The 26,236-nt window shown below is 38.0% G+C and overlaps 1 protein-coding gene across 3 annotated transcripts in view; it reads right to left on the minus strand.

Annotated features, from left to right (window-relative positions):
- The window catches only part of POLK (DNA polymerase kappa), a 61,928-nt gene that overhangs the window by 14,204 nt on the left and 21,488 nt on the right, over positions 1–26,236 (minus strand). For all 3 annotated transcript variants that reach the window (XM_059694310.1, XM_059694308.1, XM_059694309.1), the window contains 6 exons: positions 24,935–25,106; positions 20,514–20,633; positions 12,830–12,982; positions 6,252–6,383; positions 4,099–4,252; positions 29–268 (listed from right to left, as the gene is read on the minus strand). In XM_059694310.1, coding sequence (XP_059550293.1) covers positions 29–268; positions 4,099–4,252; positions 6,252–6,383; positions 12,830–12,982; positions 20,514–20,633; positions 24,935–25,069 — 934 coding nt within the window. In that variant the 5' untranslated portion in view covers positions 25,070–25,106. The remainder of the gene's footprint in view (positions 1–28; positions 269–4,098; positions 4,253–6,251; positions 6,384–12,829; positions 12,983–20,513; positions 20,634–24,934; positions 25,107–26,236) is intronic.

Here is a 26,236-nt window from a genome sequence, read left to right on the forward strand (position 1 = left end):
TGTAGCCATCAATATCCTGTTTAAGTACCTGCACTGGCTGTCAGTGTTGTTTTTTGCTCAATTCTGAAGCGAATTTCCTTTACCACTTCCTCGGCTGATGTTCCAAAAACAACTGAGTTTTGAAGTATTTGAGGATTATTTTGTTCTTCAATGTTCACTTGGGAAGTATTTCCTGGGGGCTGCAAATCAGGAGGACTATCTTCAAAAAGTAATGGAGAGATGGATCGTTCATGCTCACTCAGTTTATTAACTTCCTTTCGTGGTTTATCTAAATTATAAATAGAAACAGTAATTCATCCTCATTTTAAGAAGCATTTACTTCATAAATCAGGTTTCGTTATATTCTTTCTTAATACAAAATAAATCTAGTTTAGTTTTGTTTCTAAGAACCAAGATCAGAAATGTCATCATTTATATTTTATAACAGTTTTAAAAAGAAAACAATGATTCACGTTTTCTTAAAAGGAATATATTTCCCATTTCCATAGTATACATTTTAAAAGAAAATACCTTAAGTAAAACTCATTGATTTTTATACCTAAGTTAATTGAAACCCAGAATTAGGTTTAGATTCATACTACTTTTTTCTTAAAAAATTAAAGTTTTTGTTGTTGTTGTTTATTCATCTCTAACGGGAAAAAGAAATTTCTTAAATTAGGATTTAGTAATCAGGGCAAAAGACATTAAGCAATCTAGAATAAATTTCTGAAAAATAAGTTTCGTTTTTAGAGGAAAAGTAAACTTAAATTTTCTTCATTCATGAAAGAAACATTTCTAATGTTGACATAATTTGAATTTTCTTCAAATGATGATTTTAATTTTGACATGCCTGTTTATAAAGTATCATTTTTACTAAAGGCATATTTGAGATAAATAGAAACCACTTCTGGTGTTTTACTTTTTATTTGTAGTCTATATATCTGCATATGTATATCCATGAAAATATTCAAATTCCTAATGTTTGATCAGATTAACCACTGTCCAAGGTTAAGGGAAAGAAGCCTTTATTATCATCAACTAGAGGCCCGATGCACGGAATTCATGCAAGGGGGTGGGCCCTCACAGCCCCGGCTGCCTCGTGGCCCTGCCCCCCCAGCCCACTGGTCATTTTGGAAGGTCGTTCCAGAAGGTCGTTCCACCATCTGGTCTATTTAGCATATTATCTCTTTATTATATAGGATAGGCTGTAAACTAATATTATTAAAAAGTAGAGTAAAAATATTCTGGTTATTACCTCATTTAATTTGCATTTTTTAAAGTGGACTGCAAAATATACTTAAATCTATATTAGTACTAAAAATGTCCTCATGAACAAATCCATTAAAGACTTTACTTTCTAGGCTTAATGGAGGAGAAATGCAGTTTAAATATACTTATAATAACTAAGATTAACAACAGAGCTTTCAAATCCCATTTCACAATTTTATAAGATATGTTTTCCAAATTAAAGTAAATGCTGAAGCAAAAATTAAATTTCTATTTTCAAGACATATGAATGCATATTACTTTAAAAATAAACTTGGCCTTTTAGGAAGATTTCTTAAGAAAATATAAATAATATAAGAACACCTGATTCATTTCAAATTTTAAAGTCTAATATATGAATTAAGTTACAGACAGATGTTTTCCAAATCTGAATTTCCAGGCCATCCACAAAATAAGCCTTATTTTCAAACTTACATTAGCTGTTATTTGTGTGTTTCTGTTCCTTTCATTTCCCATGTTCTGGTTTTAAATTGCAAAGCAATTCAGAGGGGAGTAAGACTGTGGCACAGTTGGAATGGTATTTACCTAGACTCTCTTTTCCCCATGTGGATGGGCAGAAGTCAAGGTAAAGAGAGCAGAAAAACTTCAGCTCAGGTAAGGTACCTGCCGCATTCATAAGCCCCTTCTGCAGAGTTCCTTATGCCACGGTTACCTTCCTCATGGCTCTACCACCTGCCCCTAGGGGAGTCACTCTGATAGAACACTACAGGAGGAAGCAACGCATGCTGCCTTCAGGTTCACTGTCAGAGCTGCTGCTGAATAGCATGGTTACCCTTTAAGTCTGTTTACCTCTCTGTGAGGCCTGGATGAGCAACTAAATGCTGAAATGGTTTCTTATTTACTTTCTGAAAGAAATATCTGTATAATCCCCACAACTGAGGTGATGAGAGTATAAAACTAAGGTTTAATCTGAAACATTAGGATTAAAGCACCCATAGGGATGGCAAGTGCTAAAAATGTACAGTTATTTCAGTTTCACATATTCCTTGGCACTCACTATTTGGACTTATAAGGCAGAATAAACATAAAATCATAATGATTATTTCATTTGTATATACACATAGTAGTTAGCAATACTTTTCCAAGACCACATCTTTTAGGAAAGGGGCAGACAGCAAAAAACTGTCTTGGATTTTAGAGGAAGATATATCAATCACCTGCATGGCTCCAACTTACTGTTGACAGCTCCCATGGCATAATGTAAAATCAGCAATGCCTGAAAGTCCAGCCCACAGGGAGTTATACAATGACCAAAACAAACTGAACTATTTAAATTGCTTAAGAGTAAGACACTCATGAAGAGGAAAGTAAATAAGTATGTTAAAAGCAATAGGTATTAAAAATTTACATTCTCATTGTGAGTTTGGACACGTAATAATAAATAAAAAGAACATCAGTAGAGAATAAAAACATTTACCTTAGTCCCAATGTAACTTTTTAAAAACATATATGAAAGTAATTGTTATAGGAGGGGGTGCTTTGACATCACCATTTAATGTCCCCCACCCCCTTCTTTTGTGAAAAGTAAGGAACTAACAAAGTGAGATTGGAAGCAAAGTGGCATCAGGCTTTTTGTGCCACTTCCCCAAACAATATAGTTAAACTAAAGAAAAAAAAGTTTTGCTCCAAGCCTCTGCATCCAGAAATTATGCTTGTTTATTATTTAATGTTATTAGAGACTTACCCCTTAGAGCTATAAAGAAGGTAATGAAGTTGTGATTTGATGTCCACATTAAACTTGCTTCAAAGATTTGAGACTCAAACAATGTGAGAGTTATAATTGTATGCCATTAAGAATTCACCATTTTTGCTTCAGGGAAAATTACAAACAGGTTTCCCCATCACTGCCTATACCTTCTCCCCTCTCCCCTCTCTCCTCTCCCCTCTCCCCTCGCCCCTCAAAGCAATCAATGAGTTGTGCAAAGGGAATGTAGCTATGGGTTGTGAGCAAACCTTCTGTTTCTATCTTTTCATCAGATGAACTTTGTTCAGGAATCCAGGACAGCTCAGACATTTGAAATAATCATACCTTTGACAGAGTGTTGAAAGCAGTGTGCATAATATCTGCATGTTTCTTGATATCACTTTGGATAGGTAATAAAGGGTCCTTTTAAAAAGAATGCTTTGGATCATGAAACTTCTGACTCATCATATATAAAAGAATAAAAGTAGGTCCTAGGCAAAGAAGGGAGCTGGAGTTTTTGATTTAGGAATGATGAAAAAAAAAAACAACCCACCCAATGATTTGATATGTTTGAAGCAAAACTTTTTAAAATCTATTTTCCATTTAGCAACTACAACAAAAGGCCACCTTAAACAGATAAGCTCTTCAGATTCAATTTATTCCAACCCCTTATTAGTTAGATTTTAGGAAAAGACTGCTATAAAATCACTTTATTCAGGGACTCTGCATACTCTTTTAAAGTCTAGAGATTTAGCAATCTTATTTGGTGTATCAGTGACATTACACATATGCTTTTTTAAATTTTTACTTATTGATTTTCGAGAGGGAGAGGGAAAGAGAGGGGGAGAGGAGAAACATTGATTTGTTGCTCCACTTAATTATGCATTCATTTGGTTGCTTCTTGTATGTGCCCTGACTGGATGGAGATGGAACCTGCAACCTTGGCGTATTGGGACAATGCTCTAATTAACTGAGCTAGCTGGCCAGGGCAACATTCCACACATTTAACTCAGAAAACCCACTGGTATATTTTATTTCTGAGTTTTCATTTAAATGTATAGCTATTCCTATAACCTATACATGCTAATAAGTTAAGTGGGTTAATTCAAATTCAAAGGGTTTTTTGTTTGTTCTGATAAGTTGCTTACCATTTTCTAGAGCGTGCCCTGTTTTGATGAAATACTTTCTTTTGTCCTCAGGCCAATTTTGTCTTTCCTGCAAGTGCTTTGTTATATTCAAGTAGGCTTCATCAAGACTCATGGCCATAAAATTGGGATCATAATCAGCAAGTATTTCCTTCACCTTCAAAAGGAACAAAATGGTTTAAGTTTTGCAGCCATAGCAAAATTTGTCACATACAGCCGATAAGAAAAATTAATATTCTTACTTTGCAACCATAGTAACGATCCTACAATCAATAGCTCATGGATTTAGGGAATAAATAATTTACCGCCAGGGCACATTTGTCCAAATTCTCTTTCTTATTAAAATAGATCATGAAGGTAGAAGACCATGAAATAGCTTTATTTGATTCAATCTCTGTTTAGCCACCTGTATCTAGAAATAGTAAGTGATTCAAATAAATCTTACATCATTCTGGTAGGAAAAAAAGGTTAAGAAACTACATTTTAAGAAGTTGATCAAAAATAGAAATGGGAAAAATAGAAACCTCCTCTCCCCCACCTTTCATGATGGTTTTGTATATTTTTAAAAGGATAATCTTATTTAAAGGTACTATGTTACTTTAGAAAGTTCTATTTCAATTAATTATAACATGCACATAAAACTCCATTCAATATACACATTAATGCATGTATCCATTCAAGAAAACAAAGCTCAATTATCAGGATTTATAATGGGAAAAGACCGCAAAATCTGTAGTGTCTGTGACTGTAATAAATGATGGACAATAGTCTGGAGTTGCATCTTGGGACAAAAGAAATACATACATAAAGAGGTCTGAATCTCTATATGATTCTAGAAGTGCCTTTTATATAATACAGTTTTATTACATGAAACCGATCTTTTTTAACCATTGAAGTATTAGCTGAAACTAGAGGAAATGATTGCCAAAATAATATACTTGCTAAAGTACGTTATGGTTCCATCTAGTATTTAAAAGCTGTCTGATGCATTATGAGAAAGCCCTTCTTGATGATTTATAAAACGAAAGCTTTTTAGCTTAATATAACATGAACAGCTGAGTAAATTTAGAAAAGGTAATTTTAGAAAATAGTGACATAAAACTTGGCCAAGTTTTGCTCAGAGTACCTAATTAGCTCTGTTCCTGTAGAGGAAACCATTTTTATGATGTACTCAAATAGAATCTTTCTAGTGAAAATGAAATTTTGGAAGGTCTGTAGTTGGCAGCCAACTAAGATTATTCTGAATGAGAAGTACTCCCTAGAGGCACTGAGTACTCACTAACTTCCTTTACATAGGCTATAAGAACAAGAATAGAATGTGCCAATAAACATCAAGTATTGGGCTATGACAACAGTCAAAGCTATCTCATTCTTTTCGATAAAACAAAAATGGCTTTTCCTTAAACTTTTAAACCAAGCTATAAATATTAATGTATTTATAATGAATTTATGCTATAGTTCATTTACACATAAAAAAACATTATCTGCAAATAAACTATCTAAATCCTGCTCAAATTTAAAGATTTCTCTAACATGAAAATAACTACACTAAAGATAACTAAAAACATTTTGTTCTCATTACCACACTGTCCAAAGTTTTACTGAATTATAGTAGGAGTTAAAACAATTCTTTCTTACAAAGTCTTTGAAGGATTTTCAAGCTTATTAAAAGCTAATCAAAATAGGTGAATTCTGCTACTGTTTTAAAAACACTGATAAAAAAAATAAAATAAAAACACTGATAAAAAATTATTCAGAAAAGAGGCTGAAATTAATGACTTGAGTAGATTTTGTAAATTATAAATATCAGGTGATTCCAGAAGAAAATGTACAGTGCAGATTAAGGGGAAAAAAGCTAAAGTTAATTTGGGTTATTATTAGAGCAATTAAAAGTTTTCTGGGGACATAAGAGTTTTCTAAGCAGATTAAAAAACTTGTGAAAAAAGAAAGAATTGGGAAATAGAAGGGTGCATTCTGGATACCATATACAGCTCAGTTATTTAAAATATAGATTGAATAAGTGGTAGGCGGTGAGACTAAAGGCATAAACTAAGGCAAAATTCTGATGTGTGAAGGCATGTGGACTTGACTTCATAGGTGACAGGAAGTCAGTGGAGGCTATGCATAAGTAGGGAGGGGTGAGACATTAGACTTACCTCTTTACTCACAGCTCGGTATTTGTCAAAGTTTGGAGGCACTATAATAAGTTGTGGGCAGAGCCTTTTAGCAATAAATCCTGGCATGGCTGCACGAACTCCAAATCTCCTTGCATGGTAATTTGAAGTGCTCTGAAAGAAAATGGACCACTTGGGAATAAATACACAAACCGAAATGAACATATTGATCGATACATTCAAAAGAAACACATTACTGATGTGCATTTTCAATTCAAGGATATTTCTCTTTTTTTAATCCTCACCCGAGGATATGTTTATAGAGGGGGAGAGAAGAGAAAGAGAGATTGATTGATGTGAGAGAGAAACATAGATCAGTTGCTTCCCATACGTACCCTACTAGGGACTGAACCTGAAACCTAGGTATGTGCCCTGACTAGAAAGTGAACCTGCAATCTTTTGGTGTACAGGATGATGCTCCAACCAACTGAGCCACTAGGCCAGGACTCAAGGACATGTCTTTTTTAGGTCACTGTCTCAAATCAAGCTTTTATTTTATCCTATCACAGCATGATGACATCATGACCTTCTCCCACTGCTGTCTCCATATTTATAATATGACACCAGGTAATAAGCAAGACTGCGATAATAAAAAGGTTCCCTTACATTTCCAGTAACTAAACTTCATTGGTTTTAAGGCATACCCATAATATGGTACTATATATCAAAGTCTGGATGATAATGGGTGAGCCTATATAATAAAAGGTTAATATGCAATTTGTCCCCTCGACCAGGAGTTCAATGGGGAGTTCAACCGGCAGTTCACCCAGAGGCGGGGCCGGCCAGCCAACCACCCACGGCCCCTCACCCTAGCCAGTAATAATAGTAAAGTACAAATGTAAAGTAATATTATAGTACAAATAGTATAGATGCTACATGAAAGTAATAATATAGAAAGTAATAGTATGGTACAATAGTACAGATTTGGAATTTGATCAATTTGGGATTTTGGAAAATTTTCATCTAGAACAAATTCAAAAGGTCTAATATATTGTTAGTCAAATTAAGTCTCCAAAATGAAGTGATAAAAGCTTAAAAGAACTTTAAAAGTTAATTTTATTTCTTAAGGCTTAAATATCTTTTTTGTGAAAAAATTTTGACTAGGAGATGGAAATAAAAACTGAAAGTAAAAAGAACATTACTAAATCTTACAGATGATATCTGACAACAGTCTCTGATAATATGGTAGATCATAGCACTACATACAAATTGATCACAAATGAAATCTTTTTTTGGAACATTAAGTGAAAAGTCAAAGAATGCAAAACAGAATCTATCAAATGGAATCATTATTTCACAATAATAACATCAACTTCCCATTAATTACTTTTTAAATGGCATTTAAAAAATCTTTATAGGACTCAAAACTACGCTAATCCTTGGTCAGTGTTCTGGAACAGAAAATGCAGATGGCACTAAAAAGACAAACCAATGTTTTAAATATAAGTAAGTCTAAAGGGATCTATATAAACGCTAGACCTAAGGTAGAGCAGAAACCAAATTTTAGATATGACTTCCTTTAACTTTTAGGTTTGTGGTAGATGATAAATCATAGCTACAAAATTTTACAGTTCCTCCTATCAAAGGTGAGTTCCTCATGCCAAGTGACTTGCATTTTGACATGCTTTGACTCAAAGAATGTGAGGGAGTGAAATTATGAGTCATGAAGCCTAGGCATTATGAAGTCAGCAGCCTTTGCATTTGTGGGATCTGCAACCTACATGGTCAGAATATTAAATAATAATGCACCATGGGCTCTGGCCTGGTGGCTCAGTTGATTGGAACGCCATTTAATACACCAAAAGGTTGCAGGTCCGATCCCGGGTTGGGGCACATACCTAGGCTGCAGGTTCTATCCCTGTATCTCTCTCTCTCTCTCTCTCTCTCTCTCTCTCTCTCTCTCTCTCTCTCCTCCCCCTTCTCTCTAAAAAACAATTAAAAAAAAACATATCCTTGGGTGAGGGGCAAAATAAATAAATAAATAAATAAATAAATAAATAAATAAAATGCACCAAGAGAGGGGAAAGCTGGATGGCTGGAAGCCATTCCCACCACCTCAGTCAGTTGACGTGCCAGGCATGTTAGTGAAGTCATTCTGTATTTTCCAGCCCCAGCTAAATAGCTCTAGCCAAACCCAGGTAGAGTAGAGATTAGCCATCCCTATCATATCTGGTCAAATTACAGAAACATGAGCAAATAAATGGTTGCCCACTAAGTACTGAAAGGGTTCACTATGCAGCAATAAATAACTGCTACAGGGTCTAAGTTCTAACTATGAGTACTAACTTAAACATTTTAAAAATCCTACAATTCGTTAAAAAAGATTTCCAACTGTAACAGATTGTAATAATGAAAAGTGTATCATCATCACCATGACTATATAGATATTTTTTAAGAGTTTATCAGGACAAAAAATTATGCTTCAAATTTCATTAGAAGAGAAATCTATTAAGTCAACATACACGGGGAGTAATCTTTGTTTAAATATAACAGATAATCATTTTGAATTTGAAAACAAGCAATTTTTAGAAGGATAAAAATTATAGGAAAGTAAATATTTTGTGAATTTAACAGTGGGGTTATCTTTAACATGACTATGGTATGTGTGTATGTTTGCATGGGTGTATATATACACATATATGCATACATACATAATTTAATATACATAAGTATATAGTATTATATAATACTAGAGGCCCGGTGCACAAAAATTTGTGCACTCGGGGGGAAGAGGGGGTCCCTCAGCCCGGCCTGTGCCCTCATGCAGTCTGGGACCCCTCAGGAGATAACGACCTGCTGGCTTAGGCCTGCTCCCAAGTGGCAGAGGGCAGGCCCAATCCCTAGGTGCAGCCCCTGGTCAGGCTCAGAGCAGGGCCGATTGGGGAGTTGGGGCGCCTCACCTGTCATGCACAGAGCAGGGAGATTGGGAGGTTATGATGCCACCCTCAGTCACACTCAGGGTAGGGCTGATTGGGGGGTTGGAGCACCGCCCCGTCACACTCAAGGCAGGGTCGATGGGGAGGTTGTGGCGCCACCAACTGTCACGAACAGAGCAGGGCCAATCAGGGGGGTTGGGGCTCCGTACCCTGTACGCACAGAGCAGGGTCGATCAGGGGGTTGGGGAGCGCCCCCCGTCACGCACAGAGCAGGGTCCATCAGGGGGTTGGGGAGCTCCCCCCCCCCCGTCACTCACAGAGTAGGGCCGATAGGGGAATTGGGGCACCGCCCCCTGTCACACACAGAGCAGGGTGGATCAGAGGATTGGGGCACCGCACCTTGTCACACTCAGGGCAGGGCCGATGGGGAGGTTATAGCTCTACCCTGTCACACACAGAGCAGGGCCTGTGGGGGGGGGGGGTTGGGGTGCCGCACCCTGTCACACACAGAGCAGGGCCAATCAGGGGGTTGGGGTGCCGCACCCTGTCACACACAGAGCCGCAGGGCGATCAGGGGGTTGGGGAGCTCCCCCCTATCAGGCACAGAGCAGGGCTGATCAGGGGGTTGGGGCGCCTTCCCCTGTCACGAACAGAGCAGGGCGGATAGGGAGGTTGTGGTCCTGCCCCGTCACACACAGAGCCACAGGGCGATCAGTGGGTTTGGGCGCTGCCCCCTGTCACACTGATCCCGGTGCCGGGAGGCCTCGCGGCTCCGCTGATCCCAGTGCTGGGAGGCATATTACCCTTTTACTATATAGGATAGAGGCCTGGTGCATGGGTGGGGGCCAGCTGGTTTGCCCTGAAGGGTGTCCTGGATCAGGGTGGGGGTCCCCACTGGGGTGCCTGGCCAGCCTGGATGAGGGGATGATGGCTGTTTGCAGCTGGTCACACACCCTTCTGGGTGGGGGTCCACACTGGGGTGCCTGGCCAGTCTGGGTGAGGGGCTGAGGGCTGTTTTCAGGCTGGCGGGTGACGGAAGCTCCCAAACGCTCCTTTTTTCTTTTTTCTTTTTTTATTCTGGGCCAGCTTTAGCTCTGGCTCCAGCTCTTAGGCCTCCGCTGCTGAAAGCAGGTATCTGGTTTGTTTCGGTTCTATAATCGAAACAATGTATAACTCCAGCTCTGAGATCCCGGCTGGCTGAAAACAGGTTTCTGGGGTTTTGTTTAGCTTTTATATTTATTACAATGTTTCAAACTGCAGGCTCAGAGGCCGGCATGGCAGGCGGGGAACGTTGGTTTCCTCCGTCACTGAAGCAAGCAAGCCTCATGTTAGTTTCAAGCTGCCTGGTTGCCGGCTGCCATCTTGGCTGGCAGTTAATTTGCATATCGCCCTGATTAGCCAATGGGAAGGGTAGCGGTTGTACGCTAATTACCATGTTTCTCTTTTATTAGATAGGATTAATGAAATTAAACATATTTTTTCAAGTATTAGTTGATTTATGGGAAAGGTGAGTATCCTTTCAATAAGCACTGTTTTTGGACCAGGACTGTTAGTTGCCTGCATACTCATGGGAGCAGAGATAATGTACAGATTATAGTTTTGTAATAAAATAATAACGTAGTAGGAATTAGGTTTATAGCTATCTAAGGCGTTAGAAAGTGTTCTATATATATATATATATATATATATATATATATATATCAACACTAATAAAAGAGAAAAATGGTAATTGGCGTACGAGCTACCCTTTTCATTGGCTAATCAGGGCTATATGCAAATTAACTGCCAACTAAGATTGGCAGTTAACTGCCAACAAGATGGCGGTTAATTTGCATATGTAGGCACAATGCAGGGAGGCGAAAGGGAAAGCAGGAAGAAGCCCCCTGCCACTGACAGTGATTGGAAACCCAGGGGGGAGCTAAGAGCTGGGGGGCAGGGCAAAGGCGGCCCTGGGGCCGCCTTTGCCCTGCCCCCCAGCCATGATTGGAGAATCAGGCGCCTTTTTCGCCCTGGCCAGTGATAGCAGGAAGTAGGGGTGGAGCCAGCGATGGGAGCTGGGCACAGTCGAAGCTGGCAGTCCCGGGAGCTAGGGGTCCCTTGCCTGGGCCTAAAGCGAAGCCCACGATCGCGGGGCCGCTGCAGCTGTGGGTCCCCGCTGCCCGGGCCGGACGCCTCAGCCAGAGGCATCCTGCAGAGGCAGGGGCAGGGGCGGAGCCCGCCGATCGCGGCACCCCCCCGCTGCCACTGCAGGTCCCCGCTGCCCGGGCCGGACGCCTAGGCCAGAGGCGTCAGGCCTGGGCAAGGGGCCGATCCTGCGATTGGAGGGTGATGAGGGTCAACGCCTGAGGGCTCCCAGTATGTGAGAGGGGGCAGGCTGGGCTGAGGGACACTCCCCCCACCCCCACCCAGTGCACGAATTTCGTGCACCGGGCCCCTAGTATATATATAAAATTTTATTTTTTTTGTTAATCTTCACAGGAGGATAGTTTTTCCATTAATTTTTAAAAATATATATTTATTGAGAGAGAATCATTGATCTTCTGCATGCCCCCGACCTGGGACCGAGCCTGCAACCTGGGCATGTGCCCTAAGAATCGAACCGTGACCTCCTGGTTCATAGGTCAATGCTCAACCACTGAGTCACTCCAGCCAGGCTCCATTAATTTTTAGAGAGAGTGGAAGGAAGTGGGGGAGGGAGGGAGAAAAAGGAGGGGAGAGAGAGAGAGAAAGAGAGAGGGAAATATCAATGTGAGAAAGATACATCAATCGGTTGCCTCCCGCATGAACCCTAATCCGGGGGCCGAGGAACTGCAACCCTTCGGTGTGCTTGCTGACGCTCTAACCATTGGAAAACATATGTGTGTTTTTTTAATTGTCTAAAGTTTTACATATGTCTCCTTTTTCCCCGATTGACCCCCACACACTCGTGTGTGTTTTTTTTAAATTACAAAACCCCAACCATTCCAGTTACTACTTTTAATTCCCAACACATTTTAAGTTACATATAGTTATTCTGGTCTTTGCCTTCTATGGTTAGGGTGGAAATAAGGAAGAGCAACATAGTAATCAGAAAAGCAAAGATTCCAAATCATGGGAAAAACGACTTAATTACAGTACTACATTAATTAAATATGTTACTTCTAGAATGGGTTGGTAAACCTTTTCTAGATAGTAATTATTTAGGCTTTGCAGTTCATATGATCTCTGTTGCAAGTACTCAACTATGTTCTTCTAGTGTAACAACAATAATAAATGCATGGGTGTGACTGTGTTCCAGTAAAATTTTATTTACAAAAGAGGCAGTAGGCTGGATTTGGTGCGCAAGCCATTGCTTGCAAAGCCCTGCTTTAGAATAACATTTTTCCTTTTTCTTCTAAGCTAGAATAGTTACTTAAGAAAAATATAATTTGCAACAGAAAGTACAATGCCACTCTACCATTTACCTGGTTTGGAACGTTAGGGAAGTTATTAAATATCTCTCTAAGTTTGTTTTCTTATCTGTCAAATGGAAACAATAATTTGTACCTCAAGGGATGTTGAAAGGATTTAGTAACTGAATACATAAAGCAATCAGAAAAATACGCAGTTAAGCTGGTAGAATTCAATAAAGTCTTTCCCCTGCATAAACCAGTAAGGCTTACTTGAATATATTATGAAATTTCCATTTTGTCTTTACCTACTTACCAACATACTTGATGATCCTACAGCAATGGGTTTATCTTTCAATTCTGGATTGTCCCTCATTTCTACAGCTGCATAGAAAGCATCCATGTCAATGTGCACTATGGTATTGTTCAGATCCCGGCTCTGTTCCAATTCCATTGCAAATCTGTCAACCTTAATTTTTAAAAAGTTAACATACTTTTGACAACATAATATTATTACACTACTAATCATAACATTAATATTTTACTAAGTATCTTCTATCTGTCTTTCTTCATCTATCCATCCATCTGCCCACCCACCCATCCACCCAATTACCTGTCTATATTGTTTGTTTATTAAGGCTTATAATTACTTTAATTTTCACAAATATAGGCAGTCTGTTCTCAAATATCATTCCCTATCAACTCTTACATGTCCCAATACCCATAAGTATAAGAGGTACTTAATAAGTATTTATTGAAGAATAAACTATTCCAACTGCTTATATCAAATGACTCTGCTGCTTTATAAATTTGGAGAACAACTTATGTAACTAAAAGCTTCACTTTAGGTAAAATAAACAACTACTCCTATCTGATTCATAATATTCATATCTTAAAATAGCAACAAAGGAAATGAGCAACAAAAGATCATACTAAAGCATATGTAAACATTCCCTCTGTAGAACTACTTTTATAAGGCTAAAATTTGATACAAATCAAATTAAAAATTTAAGATGTAATTATTCTTTCATAAAATTTCAGTATATATGTCAAATATAACAGTAAAAAATCTTAATCTTTAAAGAATCTTTTTGTTTCTTTAGAGAGAAAGAGTTGGGTCAATGAAAAGGGGTAAAAATAAGCAAAGTAGGGCAGTAAGAAAAGGGTTTATGTAGCAGACATACCCATTCCCAAGTGTTCCTTTTTTGCGACCTCTACCATAGAGGCTGAAAAAGCTAAATATGCACTTTCTCAGTCTCCCACCAGCTGGGGGTGGCTGTGTGACCTTTCTGATGTTCGACAAGCAGAAGAAGTCAATAAAACCAGTAAAATTATGAGAAAAGAGATTAGAAAGCTATTGAGTGAGATGGAATACATAAAGAACATGGAAGAGTGGGTGGCAAATGGTACAAATTCAATAAATGCAACCGATTACTAAAAGGATCAATGTCTAGCTGTATAACAAAACAAAAAAAATTGAGGGGAGCCCGGCCAGTGTGGCTCTGTAGTTGAGCGTCAACCTATGAACTAGGAGGTCAGGGTTCCATTCCCGGTCAGGGCACATGCCAGGGTTGCAGGCTCAATCCCGAGTGTGGGGGGTGCAGGAGGCAGCCGATGAATGATTTTTCTCTCATCAATGATGTTTCTATCTCTCCCTTCCTCGCTGAAATCAATAAAAATATTTTTTTTAAAATTGAGGGAAAACAGCCATAAATATGTAAATGGGGTGATCTCTGGAATAAAAGCCATTTCCATCACGTGGAAATCCCCATGGCAGGTTTCCTCAAAGGTGGAGAGTTACAAGGGTATAGTTTAGCTCTTCCCCTCAGCATTATAGTGCCGCTAGCTGCCCACTAGCTGCAGGTTAGGACTGCAACTTCTCTTTTAGAAACAATCACACGGAATCACATCTGTCTCTAGCAGTCATAGGAAGGCTTCCTAGAGGGTCTGATCCTATTTCGGCTGCATCCACTGAACAATCTGCAGTGCTCTTTCCCTTCTTCAGGCTGTTTCTATGCTGAGAAAGCCCTTCCTGTCACAAAGCCTTTAAGTATCAGTTCAGATATTTCTCTGAAACTTCACTGAATCTCTGTCCTCTGCACTGCAGAATTTAATGTTTCCTTATTAGTTTTCCTGTTCTTACTGTGGCACTAATTGTATTAGATACTAAATTCTGAGTTTAGTACCTAAGAAGAAACCTTATCTCAGATAAGGCGGAGAAAGAACTTTAAGAAAGAAAGGGAGGGGAAAAAAGGAATAAAATTTATACATATATATATATATATATATATATATATATATATGTATATATATATATATATATTTCTGGTTAAAAAAGAGAAAGTAGTATTTGTAGAAAAATTTAGGGGAAGGCTGATCTCATGCAGTGAGACACCATGCCTAATAAATGAAACTTTTCAACATTAATCTGATTTATTATCCAGACTTAAAACAACGATTCTTCCAGTTCAATTTTACACTGGAGAATAGCATCTTGACATTAAAAAAAAGAAATAAGAAAGTCATGGAAACTAATAAAAACAAAGATTTGAAAATTACTCTATATTAATCTAGAAAATATGCTTAAGATATGAGTCAATTGAGAATAACAGAGCAGCATCTGAAATATCTTAACCCAGAATCGTTGGAAAGGAAAAAGATAATAGAAAGCAAACTAAATGGGAAAAATTCTCCTCGGACTCATATATTAAAGATAGGGCGGTTTCTTCAGCAACCTATTGACTTTTCTGGGCTCATGGCAAGTGTATAGTTGCCAAAAGGAAACCTCCCCACTGATGACTCAGACATTCCATTTTCCTTTACTATCTCTCATTAGTCACCCTTCTCTGAACTCTTTTCTATCAACATCTACCAAATGCCCACCACTGCTTTTTTCAAGTTTCTTCTAGTGAAATCCTCACTCATGTTTTTCTTTCTTCAATTTTTCCTTCCAAATGACTTTCAAGTTTTGATATGAATCTCTAACATGTCTGTACGGTATCCCTTTTGCCACACTCGTGATCCAGTATGTGTCACAGAGGTTAAGAAGAATGGCTTTCGTCTGGGTCTCAGCTCTGCCACTAATTGGTTACATGACAGTGTAACTATCCTCTTCCCCACTTCCCTTATTGTAAAGTGGTAAGGGCTTAATGATATTATCTATAATTTTAAGAGTAGATGTGACATTTGCTGAGTATATTAAATGACAAGGGTATATTTTAAGTGCTTCTTACTGTAAATGCATTTAATGGTCAAAATAATTCTGACTTAATGATTATTACTCCCATTTTATAGATAAGGAAACTAAAACTCAATAAAATTAAGTAATTTGCCCTTCATACAGCTGGTAAATGTTAGAATTAGACCTGGAAATCAGGTTACTCAAAAGTCTGTGCTCTTTCCATTATTTTATGCTACCCTAAAATAGACTTTTAAAAGTTTTCATCACTGAAATAAAGCTAGAGGTATGTTTGATATCCATATTATGTCTAAGTTTTTAAAATCCTTTTTCTATTACATCTAGGAGAGTATTTCAGAAATATTGTTTTTCATTTTCTTAATGAGCGTTGCTCTGACAATTGTTGAATAAATCTGAATTCATAAAATCAAGTGTTAAAATGGTAAAAATGCAGTGATTTCCTGTGTAGTTGCCATTTACTATAATATGATGTTTGTCTATTCAATTTATGATAAGATGTTTTAGCAGCTACAAAAATGTGCCTTTAAGAAATCTAATGAGGATGGGATGGGGTGGGGAATACATAGAGAGTATTTGAATTAATATTATGGGAGTTCATGCCTACAGAGATTACTTACCTCAGCTTGACTGGCAATAGTTCATACTATCTTATCACACATAATAAAATCTACTATTCAGAAATTTTATGACTCTAAAATAGAAACACATTTCCTATGAAAACTTTTCTGTTCTCTCATAACTTCTAGACTCCGTAGGACTTCCTCAATCCCCTCCCATTTATACAACTTCTTTTAAAGGAAGCTTAACAAACGAAACAATTTAACAGTCAACATAAAACACATTTCCTGTCATTCCCCTTGCAAAAGATGCCAGAGAGCCTCCTGTGAAATAGTCAACTAAAACTGTAACAAAATCTGAAATTCTGTTGCACAACATATACAGGTATTCTCTATTCCTTGAAATTATTAGCATATTTTAAAATATGAGCTTTAAAAACAGTATGAACAGCAAAATACTATATTGCACCACTCATTTGTATTATATCTTTAAAACTTAAAGATATTCGCAGGCTACAGATCTATAAAACTCATCAAAAAAAGGTCTAGAAAATAAATTGCATAAGGATTAATATCAATTTAAAAACAGAATCAATGTGGACAGAATAGAATTTTTAAAAAACTTGATAAAATGATGCTTAAATTTATTTAAAAGAATGCATGAGAAAAATAAAAAAATTTTAAACAAGAATAGTGAAGGAGGGTATTAAATTATATTATTGTAATTTAATAATTAAAATTGCATGGTACTGATAAAGGAAAAGATTCTATTGATCAGGAGAGTCCAGAAACAAGTCCAAGTACAATGAGAGTTTAGTATATAAACATGCCTCTTCAACTCAGTAGAGAAAAGGCTCATGATTCAATAGTGATGTTGGGACAAGAGAATCATTATTTGGGGAAAATAATACCACTTAGGAAAAATATAATATTCACTATTTAAGAAAAAAATACTTCATACCTTACATCAAAACAAATTCCAAAGAGACTAAATATTGGAGTATAAAAAAATCTATACAAATACAAAAAGAACATATAGGCTTATTTGCGAGGAATAACCTCTATGCACAATACCTAAGTTAAGGAAATTTTTTAAAATACTGTTGGATTTGTTTATATAGACATTTAAAATTATATAGGGGGAAAAACCCTGTAAAATTAAAATACAACTAACTGGGAAAATATTTACAACAAGTGGCAGGTTAAAAAATCCTTAGTATATGATAATATCTATAAATCAAGAGAAAAAAGATACCTGCTCCTCTAGAAATGTAGACAGAGGATATTGCTTTGGGATGCTAGTTGAACCCCCAAATCCATTCTCTCTCCCTTCTATAGTAATAGATTTTCAGCTGCACATGGCCACCCAGGTATATTTTACAGCTTCTCTTGCAGTTAGGTGTGACCGTGGAACATAAATTCTTATAAAAGACTGTGAGCTGAAATAATGTGTGCAACTTCTTTTTCACTTGTGTGTCAGCAAATTATTTGCCTTTAATTTTTCCTTTGTTCTTTCTTCCTTATTAGGGAGCTAATCCAGTTCTGTCAATCCTGGTAAGGATAACATTTTGAAATTATGGAACAACATGATGCAGAAACTGGTTCTCAAAATTACTATGGTGATCAGAACTACCTGACCAGCTGGGATTACTTACCTATTATGTGAGAGAGAAATAAATTCGTATCTTATTTAGACCATTATATGTTTGGGTCTCTTGTACCAGCTACTTAGCCTACGTCCTAACAGAATAAAAGAGGAAACTGCCACAAAAAGGAAATATTAGTAGCTAACTAATGTGTAAAAAGACAATCACCTTATGCCACAGCATGGATGGTCCTGGAGATTATTATACTAAGTGAAATAAGCCAGTCAGAGAAAGACAAATACCGTATGATCTCACTTATATGTGGAATCTAGTGAACAAAATAAACTGAAGAACAAAACAGAAACAGAGGTATGGATACATGGAACAGACTGACAGCTGTCAGAGGGGAGGTATAGGAGCCGGCAAAAAGACATGTAAGTAAGAATGATTATCACAAGGATGTATATAAAACAAACAAAAAAATTGGAACCAAGGTGGGTTAAAGTAAATAAATTATGGTACCTCCATACAGTGGCATGCTATGAAGCAATAAAAATGATGATTTGGTAGACAAATCACCTTTTATCATGGAGGCAGACCACTTAACACAGAAGATAAAAATTAGCTTGTGCTCTGGGAAAGCATATCCTATCTAATAAAAGAGAAAAATGGTAATTGGCGTACAACGATACCCTTTTCATTGGCTAATCAGGGCTATATGCAAATTAACTGCCAACTAAGATTGGCAGTTAACTGCCAACAAGATGGCGGTTAATTTGCATATGTAGGCACAATGCAGGGAGGCGAAAGGGAAAGCAGGAAGAAGCCCCCTGCCACTGACAGTGATCGGAAACCCAGGGGGGAGCTAAGAGCTGTGGGGCAGGGCAAAGGTGGCCCCAGGGCCGCCTTTGCCCTGCCCCCCAGCCATGATCGGAGAATCAGGCGCCTTTTCCACCCTGGTCAGTGATAGCAGGAAGTAGGGGTGGAGCCAGCGATGGGAGCTGGGCACGGTCGAAGCTGGCAGTCCCGGGAGCTAGGGGTCCCTTGCCTGGGCCTAAAGCGGAGCCCACGATCTCGGTGCCGCTGCAGCTGCGGGTCCCCGCTGCCCGAGCCGGATGCCTCAGCCAGAGGCGTTAGGCCTGGGCAGGGGCGGAGCCTGCAACCGCGGGGAGCTGGGGGTCCCCTGCCCAGGCCTGACACCTCTGCCAGAGGCCTCAGGCCTGGTCAAGGGGCCGATCCGGTGATTGGTGATCGGAGGGTGATGAGGGTCAACTCCTCTGGCCGAGGCATCAGGCCTGGGCGGGGGGCGGAGCCGGGTATTGGCGGGGTATGATGGTCCCCTTGCCCAGGCCTGAAGCCTGGGTCAGAGGTGTCAGGCTTGGGCGGGGGGTGGAGCAAGCGATCAGAGGGAGATGGGGGTCCCCTGCCCAGGCATGATTCCTGGGCCAGAGGCCTCAGGCCTGGGCGGGGGCCAGAGCCAGTGATCGGGGGGAGATGGGGGTCCCCTGTCCAAGCCTGACACCTCTGGCGGAGGTGTCAGGCCTGGGCAAGGGGCCGATCAGGCGATCGGAGGGTGATGGGGGTCTACGCCTCTGGCCGAGGCATCAGGTCTGGGCTGGGGGCAGAACCAGTGATGGGGGAAATGAGGGTCCCCTGCCCTGGGCAAGGGGCCGATCCTGCGATTGGAGGGTGATGGGGGTCAACGCCTGAGGGCTCCCAGTATGTGAGAGGGGGCAGGCTGGGCTGAGGGACACTCCCCCCCCCACACACACACACACACACACCCAGTGCACGAATTTCGTGCACCGGGCCCCTAGTATTTTTTATAAATGACACATTATAGTTTGGTAAGAAAGACATAAAATTTATGATCTTAACCCTATCACAAGAATCAAATTAATATTATGATTTTATCATTATGTTGTAAAGTGCTTTGTTAAATTGAATCAGATTTGATCAACAATAAAATTATTTGTAAAATTAAACTTTAGTTTTATTAGCAGAACCTTGACTGCTTTAAGTTGTCAATCTACCATATGGTCCCTGGCAGTGTAGTTCTTATCAAACTTTTCTCCTGAAATAACTTTTAATACCAGAGGAAACAAAGTATTTACTTCCCAAAGATCCTGAAGAAGCCAAAAGCCCCCAAATTTTTAGAATTTTTGTGTTTTATTTTAAAAATTCATGCACATTAGACATTCTACCCTTTATGTGACTTTTTGTTTTACTATCAGACAATTATGTTTTAAATTACCTTTTAATTTAATTAGTTAATATGTTCCTCCAAAATCAGCATTGTAGAAAATATGGCACATTAATCCTGTGGCCCCTCTACCTGCCAAGTATGTATATAATAAAAAGAATGTAAGCTCTAACTTTGCCAACTACTTGTCAAATAACTAGGCAAGTTATTTAACCTAATTAAGGATCCTTTTACTCATCTGTTTGATGAAGGTGACAATGTCTAAGTGTAGGATCTTTATGTAAAGAAGAGTAATTTTAACAAAGTATACATATTTGTTAAATTTTTGTTTTACAGTATAACAAACATTTTATTTACATTTTACCTTGTTTTTTCTTATGACATGAGCATGATGCATTTAAACGGTCAATTCCTATTCTACCAGCTTTCACTTTCTTTAGCAAATAAATTAATACCTGTAATTGTGCTTTCCTTAGCTGCTGACTGGTAATCTGAGCTTTTTGTTGCATCATATTTTCAATTCGTTGGTTTACTTGCTTTTCTTTCTTGAGCTCATTTCCATAAAATCTGGATCCCTATGTAGGAAAGCAAAGCAAAGCATAAGAGAAATGTCTGAAGGAAAGCATCACTGTAGTATAACCTGGAGGCTAAGAGTAAGAGAGCATCAGAATGATTAAATTCAAAACTTAGCTCAACTATTTCTAGCTAAGCAAACCTAAGATTAACTTTCTGTGTCTGTTTCTTTATCTGTAAAATGAATTTATACTTACCTTAAATGACAGAATTGTTGTGAGGCAGTGCTAAGCACAGTATAAACCAAGACGGGTACATATCTGCACTCAAAAAATAACACTGTGTCCCAAGACAGAATCCTTAGGTCATATCCAAGGCCTTAGCCAGATGGATCATCAGTTACCTCCTTCACTTTTACTTTAAAAGTATTTTTAAAAATTTAATGTTAGTCGTTAAAGAAAATAACTTTCAGAAAATTACCTATCATCCTATCGCTGAACATAATAGCTATCTACTCATCAGGCTGATAGACATCTGGATTATTTTTACATTTTGGTCATTATAAAAAATGTTGCAATGAATGTATGTGTACATGTTTTGTGGGTAGACATGTTTTCATTTCCCTTGGATATGTACCTAGGAATGAAATCTGTGTCATATGGTAACTCCACGCTAAACCTTTTGAGGAACTGTCTGATTGTTTTCCAAAGTGGCTGAATCTTTTTACAATCCCACCAGCAATGTGTGAGAGTTCCAATTTCTCCACATCCATGTCTGCTTTATTTATTATAGCCATTCTAGGCTATAATAGTGTGAATGGCATAATTTTTTTTTAGTTTGTTCTAGAATTTTTAAATAAAATTTATCTTTATTGTTGGAAGTATTACAGATGTCCCTTCCCCACCCCCACCCCCCAATTAACCCCTCCTCCTCAATCCCATACCCTCCCCAGGCCTTCACTGCACTATTATCTGTGTCCATGGGTTATCCACACATACATATAAATTCTTTGGTTAATCTCTGCCCTCCTCTTCCCTCTGAGAATCATCAGTTGTATGCTTCCATGTCTCTGGATATATTCTGTTTGTCAATTTATTTTGTTCATTAGATTCTGCATATAAGTGAAATCATGTGATATTTGTTTTTCTCTGAATGGCTTATTTTACTTAGCATAATTATTTCCAGGTCCCTCTATGTTGTCTCAAAAGGTAAGAGATCCTTTTTTTATATATACAGCTGCATAGTATTCCATTGTGTAAAGCTACCACCGCTTTTCTATCCATTCATCAACTGATGGGTACTTGGGCTGTTTCCAGATCTTAGCTATTGTAAATAATGCTGCTATGAACACAGGGATGCATATATCCTTTTTTGATTGGTGTTTCAGACTTCTTGGGATATATTCCTATAAGTGGGATCACCAGGTCAAATGGCAGTCCCATTTTTAACTTTTAAAAATCTTTATTGTAACTTTAGTTTGCATTTTCCCAATGACTAATATAATCCGGTGGGACAGGAAAAAGGATGGCAGATCAGTAGAAAAAGGGTGGATTATTTAATAAGTGGTTCTGGGACACAGAGAAGAGAGAGATCTGATAGGGACGTCTAAGATAACTGTAATATTCTATCTCTCAACCTGAAAACCAGGTTTATTTCTTTTTTTAAAATTGTATGATGAAAATTTCTACTAAGTCTCAAACAGAAAAATTGAGAGATTAGTACAATGAACAGATGTACAAAATTATCATTGATATTTAACAACTGTTAACATTTTGCCATATTACCTTGATTGATTTTTTAAGTGACCCGTTGTAAACTAAATTACAGATATAATGACATTTAGCTAGTCCATAGAGTATTACATTATGCATCTTTAAAAATAAGGCTATTTTACCCTAGGTGGTTTGGCTCAGTGGATAGAGCACTGGCCTGTGGACTGAAGGGTCCCAGATCGATTCTGGTCAAGGGCACATGCCTGGGTTGTGGGCTCGATTCCCAGTAGGGGGCATGCAGGAGTCAACCAATTCATGATTCTCTTTGATCATTGATGTTTCTATCTCTCCCTCTTCCTTCCTCTTTGAAATCAATAAAAAATATATTTAAAAAAGAAAAAACAATAAGGTTATTTTCCCACATAATCATAACATTTTTATAACTAATAAAGTGAACAATAATTCCTTAATATCACCTAGTATCCATTCCATCTTCAAATTCACCTATGTATTTGTTTAATCAGGATCCAATCAGAGTCCATATGTTGTATCTGCTTATTTCATCTCATAATCCTTTTAACTTTCAAAATTGTATCTACATTTTATATACTAAAATTATTTTTCCCTCAACTTTTTATTTTGGAATCTATAAACCTTTAAAAGTTGAAAAAAAAATAGTACAATGATCACTATATGTCCTCTTCCAGATACAGCATTTGTTAATCTCCTGCAATATTTGGTTTCTTCCCAACATTTGGTGGCGTGTGTGCACACGCACACACACCTTTTCTCCCCATTTCTTCCTAAACGATTAGAAGTAAATTGCTGTGAATATCAGCATGCATTTCCTAAGAATGAGGCAATTCTCTTAAATTTTATACCTTACTGCATGGATATTCATAATCCTATATAATAAAAGACTAATATGCAAATTGACCAAACAGTGGAATGACCAGTTGCTATGATGCACACTGACCATCAGGGGACAGACATTCAATGCAGGAACTGCCCCCTGGTGGTCAGTGCGCTCCCACAGGGGGAGCACGGCTCAGCCAGAAGCCTTGAGCCAGGCTCACGGCTGGTGAGCGCAGTAGCGGTGGCGGGAGCCTCTCCCACTTCCACAGCAGTCGGACATCCCCCAAGGGCTCCCAGACTGCGAGAGGGCACAGGTGGGGCTGAGAGACCACCCTCCCGCCCCCCCGCCCCAGTGCTCAAATTTCGTGCACCGGGCCTGTAGAATATAGATGAAACCAAAAAAGGTGGTATGAAGAAAATCTATTAAAGAATTCTTTCAGCCTTATCCGGTTTGGCTCAGTGGGTAGAATGTTGTCCTGGGTTTGATTCTAGTCAAGGGCTTGTACCTCAGTTGCAGGTTCCTGGGACCTGGTCGGGGTGGGTGCAGGAGGCAACCAATTGATGTGTCTCTCTCACATGTGTCTCTCCTTCTCCCTTCCACTCTCTCTAAAAATCAATGGAAAAATATCCTCATGTGAGCATTAACAACAACAAAAAAAGAATTCTTTGATGGTCTTGGAGGAGCCATATATAGTTGACTGATTCAATATAAAAAGAAGCAAACATAAATCTTCTGCTCAGGAGAAACTACCATGAGCAAAATCTGTGCAAAGGCTAAGAGGCAGTTCATATAAAAAGAAATACAAATAGCTTTTAGACATGAGAAATACAAATACTATACTATGTTACCATAGACTGGTAAATCCAAAAGTTTAGTAACACACAGTGTGGACACATTGTGGCAAGATAATACATACCCTCATATATTAATAGTGGAAATGTAAATTGATACAATCACAATGGAGGGTTACTGGGCAATTCATAAAAACTGCACATGCTGTATCCCTTTGTGCTATCTGCATTTGCTGGAACAATTCCACTTCTTGGAATCTCCCCTATAGTTACATTTGCACATATGTAAAGTTATAAAATACAAGGTTATTCATTGCAGTACTGGTAAAAACAAAAGACTAGAAACGACATATGTCCACCACTAAATTTAGATTTCATTTTTTTTAATATATTTTATTGATTTTTTACAGAGAGGAAGGGAAAGAGATAGAGAGTTAGAAACATCGATGAGAGAGAAACATCGATCAGCTGCCTCCTGCACATCTCCTACTAGGGATGTGCCCGCAACCAAGGTACATGCCCTTGACCAGAATCGAACTTGGGACCTTTCAGTCCGCAGGCCGACACTCTATCCACTGAGCCAAACCAGTTTCGGCAAAATTTAGATTTCTGACTGGTTCAATAAATTATATTTAATCCACATGTAGCATAAAGACCAATGAATATATTTAAGTACTTACACAGAAAGACCTCCAAGTTATATTAACCAAAACAAAATAAAAAACACAACAATCACAATATTCTCCTCCTGGGGTTAAAAAAAGGGCAAAAAAATACATGCATGATATTTTGCTTTTACATGCATAATAGGTATACGTGAAGTAGAAAACGGGATGGCAAGAACAACTGAATAGAAAGAAGATTATTCCATGCCCATTCGTAGCTTAACAATGTTATAAATTAAAATTATAATTAAAAGTATATTTAAAATTTACTGATTTTCATTTAAACGAAAAGTATAAAAGTTACCATATTAAAGACATTGAAAGAAACAAGAAACATACCTTTGTGGCTTCCATTATAATTTTGTTTATTTTCTCTTTATCTAATCCTTCCATCCCAGCTTTATTATCGTTAAGTCCCATCCTAAGAAGGAGATCATCTTTGTAATTGTCATTCTTCTCCTTTGTGCTGTCCATGGTGTAGACTTAATGTTAAAATGGCTTCTTTTATTACCTGAGAAAGCATACAAAATAAAAACTGCTTTTCAAAGTATTGATGGTGGGAGGGGAGGTAGACACTTAAAAGTTAAAACGATATGGAAATCAGCAAAACAAATAAAAAGGGATGGTTAAGAATGTTTAGCTATTGAGAAATTATCATTATTCAGCTTTTAAAATTACTATTCCAGTGTTATAGTTCTCTTGGAGGGGAACAAGGAAGTACCATTTCCTGCAAGCTCTGTGCCAGTCACTATGCTTGGTGCTTTACCCTCGAACCTCACACAGGAGCCCTGAGAGGTTATTACCCCCAATATGAAGAGAAAAGAAACGTGAGACTTAGAACATGTCTACTGACACACACTTGCTAATAAGTGACATCTGTGTTGAAATCCAGGGCTGAGTTTCACACACGTTTTCCCATATTAATACACTCTATAGGAAATAAATACATAACAACACTTCCTCTACTAAACATGTTTAGCACTTATTAGGTGCTGTATGAAGAGCTTTATTCTTATGGCAGTGAAAAAATAATAATCTATTCACTTTCAGGAAATTATTACATTTTACAATGTTTTATCACTTCCAAGGTTAAGAAAAATCTTTTCAAATAATAATTCTTTAATATTTTTATAGTTTTTATAATTTACCTTCACATACATTCGCTTTAAAAACTATTTATAATAACCATGCAAAGTAGATTTGGTTATTCTCATGTTAGAGAAAAGAAATCAGAGTATCGGGAAGGTTAAAGGAATTGCCTATTATAATTCTGCTAATAAGCAAAGTAACTGTGATTTGAATCCAAGTCTTTTTCAAGTCTAATGAAGCTATCATAGCAAATGGGTTTTTTTTGTGTGTGCTGAGAACTTTTAAGATCTCTTAGCAACTTTCCAATATGCAAGATAGTATTATTAACTATAGTCACCATGCTGTACATTGCATCCCAAGAACTTAATTCATTTTGTAACTGGAATTTTTTACCATTTGACCACCTTCACCCATTTTGTTCCTCCCTCCCAACCACTAATCTGTTCTTTGTATCTATGACTTCAGTGTGTGTGTGTTTTTAAAAATTCTACATATAAATGAAATCACATAGTGTGTGTCTTTTTTTAGCTGACTTATTTCACTTGGCATAAT

This window comes from Myotis daubentonii, chromosome 4 (genome assembly GCF_963259705.1).
Source record: "Myotis daubentonii chromosome 4, mMyoDau2.1, whole genome shotgun sequence".
Taxonomy (NCBI): Eukaryota; Metazoa; Chordata; class Mammalia; order Chiroptera; family Vespertilionidae; genus Myotis; species Myotis daubentonii.